Below are 5,552 nucleotides of genomic sequence, written 5' to 3' on the forward strand. Positions count from 1 at the left end.
ATGGATAAAGTCATCAGTTTCTTATCGCTCTGAGCTGACGCGCCTCCTGTATCGCCGAGCTGACCGATAACTGGGAAAAGTGAAACTTGTTTCCATCGTCAAATCGTCTCATACGCCAGAATCATACTCATCATCCTCCATCCATATCTTCGTCCTCCCCCTCTTCGCGCTTTGGCGTGAGATAGTTCTTCCCGTAAGTGGCCCACAAGAACCAATCAATGTCATGATAGGTTGAGAATGATAAACCATTGAGGCTGATAGTGCTTGCTGGGAGAACCTTCTCTGAAGGGATATGGAAGTATTTACCGCTACGATGCCATTCATGCGAGTAGCCGTCATCTCCGTGATCAGTTAATCCATACAAGTCAACATAAACACATCCGAATGAATCACATACCTGAGTCATATTGAATATGATGCTCGTATCGATGTCATACAATCGCCCGGCCAGTGGATGATGTGAAGCGATGCAAACCCGCCAGATGTTGTGCTTGAATAGGAAATAGCCGAGGCCGCGGAGACGTTCTGCAAACTCATTCCTTTGTACGCACGGCGATGCGCCAGGTGGCAAGAAATAGGCAATATCTGAGTCTGCAGTCCAGGGGATGTGCGTACCGTTCCGAACAGCTCCCAGGGCGGTGCCGTGGGTTAGCATAGGCTGGCATCCGAACTCCTCCATGGCACGATAGACATCGATGGTGAGCATGTCAAGGACTGCTGACCCGCACACAGGCTTCAATACTCTTGGGTCGAGGAGAGTGCTACGAGTAGCACCTGCGCATTCCAACCGGTTGTGGTTAGGATGTATCGGTAGACAATGTTTCCAGTGTGAGGCGGAGCTAATTTGCGGGTCGACCTCGTCCAAGCGTGGCCCTTCACAGACCTCGCGTGCCCGCTCATATACCCTTAGAGGCTCCACAGGAGCGTCTGCTAGAGCCCTCTGGAAAAAGTCACCATTGCGATAATAGGACATATTCAACTCGCCACCTGTTCTCGGGCACTCGATAATTTTGAGATCTGCTGCTCCAATATTTACGACCTGTTCATGCGTCATAGACGGAGTTGTTCCAAGTCGATGAGAGTGAGATTGGTCAAGACTGACTCTCGAACGATGATCTTTGGCTCGTAGGGAGCTCATTAGATAGACGGGTACGATAGAGATGAGAATCAACGGGAATATCCAAAGTAGTCGGCGGCGGCGGTGGTACTCAGGTGCGACTTTGAGCTCGTCGACCCGGCCATTCCTGCTGGATGGCATGCGAATCGCATACGCGTAATGATTCGGAGGTGACAGCGGAGACTTCTCACATGAGGGAGACGCTTCTTTCATGAGGAAAAGAAATAAGTGAAGACACTGCATTTGTTTAGCATGAGAAGTGAATCCGCGGTCAAAACCGCGCCAGTTACATCACCTGCCATCTATCTGGTTGCATCCTGGTGTAGCGCACCGTTTGTGCGAGTGGAATGCGACCAATAACGAAGCTTCAGAAGAAGTGCTTCTCCTTTTTCATGTCCCTCTCCTCTTAGCTCCGTAGAAATCGTTGTGGGCTATTGCTCGATGGAAGTGATTCTGCTAGCGAGCAAGAATTACTGCACACCGCGTCCAAGCACACGTGAATATCGTAGTTACGGCACGCATCGTCCGAGTAATGTGACCCCTATCCTCGCAGATATCGGAAATGGGAAGGGAAAGCTCATCATGTTCGATGTGTGTTGCTCTACGAGCCTGGCTCCTCCAAGCCGAAGATTGCTCCTGGGGCCATATTACAGATTGAGCCGACAATATGCTCATGTGCTCAATATGCGACTAGAGTTCACGCAGTTTGTGCTCCATTCATGTATGTTTGCTGAAGCGCGCAAATAGCACTTTGCTGTAATGTGAGACTCGGACGGTCACTTCGGCTTTTCTTCTTTTCACACGTGATTGGCATATCAGTCGCTCGCGCATTCATTGCGTTCTGCAAAGAAGGCTAATGAGTCCCTCTAATTCCTACTCTAGGAATTCATCCCCCGATTCACAAATTGCCACTCTGAGAGTGGAGCGCGCGAGAGATGCCACTGGACTCCAGTGGCTGGAGTTCAATCAGCGTCAAGGCGCAACGTATATGGTAGTCATCATGTCATAGTTTGTAGTATTGACTCGTGTCTCTACACTATCTGTGTTGGCAGGTAATCTATGCTGTAGGTCGGCAGTAGTTGAGCATTATGTCTCTTTAGCTGAGTCACTCTATGTGCACCATTGTGACCTTAGCTTTCCCACTCATCTATGTAGGTGAGTAACTTAGAATGGTTATCCTTGCACTCTCGAAGTTATTTGTGCCGTCTATCCATTGGGCCTCTTTCAGTAATTGCTCACTTACATTAGGACGGCAACAAACTAGAGAAACTAAGGATGGAGCGTTTCACTAAGGGCTATGATTACTTAACTCCCTCAGACTCACCCTTAAGGTAAGAAACCCAAAGACCTGATGTTGGTTTTCTAATATAGATGGGCAGCGTAACGTTTTTCTACGGTTTACCTCACGGCCTGCGTAACGTGAGCAGTTCATGGTTACGGAAAGGCCTTATGACTTTGTGTCTGATGCTGAACTCTTTCTTTAAGAAACTTTCTTAGAATTGGGGCTGAAAGATTTGCTGTAATGCACTTCACGATAGCTCAAATAGTTGTTAAGGTCATTTCTTGTGGCTCGAATTCAACCGAACCGCTGAGAGAGTAACATTTGGATTGGCATTTACCACTCGTCTCCTCTGCAAATTCGGTCCGTCTTATTCCCAGGCTGGCCCGGAACTGCCAAGTCGGCCTCATGAAATACGTAGATTTAGGCAACTTGAATTATCAATCCTCATTTTGTCCTCTGCATCTCCGTGAGACCCATTACGGCGCCGCGATTTTACGGTACGGAGCTTGAATCGTAACAGTAAAAGTGAGCCGTAACGGCCCGTAACGTAATTCTGCCCATCTATATTTTCTAAGAACCATGAGTAAGGGAGTTTGTTCGTTCCACTAACGCCCGTTCCTAGGGACGTACTTAAGATTTCGGTAAGGCCCGACTGATGAACCTAATCTAGATCTTGACTCGCGGAATTTCTGAACTTACATCATTACGCTCGGCTGGCGTGCCTCAATCCCCGTGAGTACGATCCCCGGAGAGTGAAGTTTTACTTAATGCTAAACTCATTCGACACGGTCAAAGGAAGCACAGGATTGCGCGCGCTCTAATATTACGATCATTCATGCTACTCCACAGCTAATGACTATTGTATCGTCGTCACCTCTAACTCAGGTGTTTCACCGACCCTTTCCCCTCCCAGACTTGTTGTTCAACAGACATAACTAACATCATGTTAGTGTGTCCATCCCGCAACACACATGTTAGTACCATGTGTGTCGCGGGATGGACCACGCTCTCCGCTGAGCTCGTCCAACTCGCTCCCCACCATTGAGCAGCTAAGCATGATCTGACTTTGAACCCATTTTTCTCGACTTGTCTTTTTTCCAAATTTTGGTTTTTGTATAAATTCACGAACAACTTTTCAAGCTTCCAGTAAGTTTTCAAGAACTTGCTCAGTTCTTACTTGACATCTTGCTTAATCTCATACTAAAGGTTCGTCTTCTTACTTTGGAGGCTGAGGGATCAGTGAAACATACTTGGAGTTTTTTAAGTTTGTTAGGTTAGGTTTATGATCTCAAGATTCGCCAACCTTGAGAAGTTAGTGGAAGAGGCCCTTCATGTAGCATAATCCAACTCATATTCGATGACATGGAGCAGTACGGTACCATGTTTCGGCTGTTGCACTGGATAGGCTATTCCTGTCATCCTGAGCATTGTATGAACCGAGTGCGCCGGAGGGCGTCAAAGATTGCATTTCGTCCGCGATACTTTGCTCGTCGCCTAGTGGCGAGAAAGAGTGGCGGAGGTTCCCCATGCTTCGGTTCAACACGTTCTATACAACGAATGGATTATCAAAGCTGCCAGCATGACATTCTTGAATACTACGTTCTTATATCCATGCTGGTTGCGTAAGTTCCTCGACCGTCGTAGAATCATGCTATCACCAGCTATCTCTGCAAGCTTTCCTGTGGTTGATGACAGCTGGAGGCCCCGAGGTTGAAGGGGTCCTCGTCGAATTACCACGTGCTTGATCACTGCAAAAGTTGATAGTCGACTATCACATGAAATTCATCCGGCAGTCCCCCTCCTGAGTATATGGTAGTTACTATGGCTTTTGTTCATCAATAACCCGTGATGGTCTATTGTGAAGTACGACAGTAGGTGTACGAGCGATGATCACCCACACCACAGGCTAACGCTAGCACGGATTCATAGAGCCGGCTCAGAATAGCTCATATGTCTCTAGTGGAGACTCTCCACTCGGGCATTGCTGTTGGATGGAATCGCACCATTCTGGAAGTGCCGTATGTCAGTGGTTCAGTCTAGTCTAAGATGAGCGCCCCTCCTAGCGGTTCCTCGGCTTCGGCTGAGCTACAGCGACTGCACCGTGGTATCGAAGTCAAAACTCGGAAGCTGGAATTAGAGCGTCGACGCTTGAGTGATTCACTTCATCATCAACTCATCTCATGGAAGACCTACCTTCAGGAAAGCTCATCGAAGACTCTTCTCAAGCCCGAGCGGAGTTAGAGACTAAGATCCTGCCTTCCAAAAAGCAAAAGTCCGAACAGGATATGTGAGCAGTTGACACTTGCCCGTTAGTGATATGCATATATAAGTTACCGCGAGAAGGCTATGACCAGCGACATGGCACCAGGAACTGCTGGATTCGACATGTGAGGGGCGAACAGAGCCACAGTAATCGATTCATCCACCTCAGCCACGTGAAAGAAGTGCTTCAGAGCTGTTCGCCTGGGGCTATGAGATCCCTGGAGACCAGGTAACTGTTACATTGAATAGTATCGTCAAGTTGAGGGGACCGAGTGGCTCCAGAATAACCAAGGCTTCTGGTATTCTGAACACAATGAACGATAGAATCCGCGAGATGAGAACGAATATCGATACTCTGCGAATGGAGAAAGTGCAAGTCTACGATGCCTTGAAAAACAATCTTGACCAGGCAAGAACATTTCTACTCTTTCGCAATACGGGAAGTCTCGTATGCCCGTGCAGGTGAAAAGCACTACAGCTGCACTCGGGGATCTCACTTCTGAATTCGAGTTGGACAGAAAAGAAGCAGTTGGCTGCCAACAGAAACTGTCCGAGTTAAAGGCCGCTGATGACTCAGAGAAGCGAGCTTTTAGAAAGCAGATCGGAGGTGCTCCTTGGGTCATTGCCGGTTTAGTATGTCAGACTTGTGACGTAGAGATCTCCCTAACGTGATGAATAGCATTGATGATCATGATTCAATGTGTGTGCATGTATGAACCTGTGGCAGATATGAAGAAGCAGATAACAGAAATTCATCGTGAAGGGCAGGAGTGGGAGGTGCAAACCAACCGCGAGAGTATCAAACAAAGGCTTAGCGCTCGGCGAAGCCCTCGAGGTACCCCAGGACCGGCCTGCTTCCACCAACTGATGATCCCTAGGTCGTCATCGTGA

The 5,552-nt window shown here is 48.1% G+C and overlaps 1 protein-coding gene across 1 annotated transcript; it reads left to right on the top strand.

Moving 5' to 3' along the window:
• Positions 1-5,111: 5,111 nt before the first annotated feature.
• Pmar_PMAR009930 (hypothetical protein) lies at positions 5,112-5,268 on the top strand (the record flags this gene model as incomplete). Its single annotated transcript, XM_002766780.1, has 1 exon — positions 5,112-5,268. A coding segment is annotated over one exon (157 nt), but the record flags the coding sequence as incomplete, so codon positions are not given.
• Positions 5,269-5,552: the final 284 nt, after the last annotated feature.

The sequence above is a fragment of the Perkinsus marinus genome (assembly GCF_000006405.1).
Source record: "Perkinsus marinus ATCC 50983 genomic scaffold scf_1104296971798, whole genome shotgun sequence".
NCBI lineage: Eukaryota > Perkinsozoa > Perkinsida > Perkinsidae > Perkinsus > Perkinsus marinus.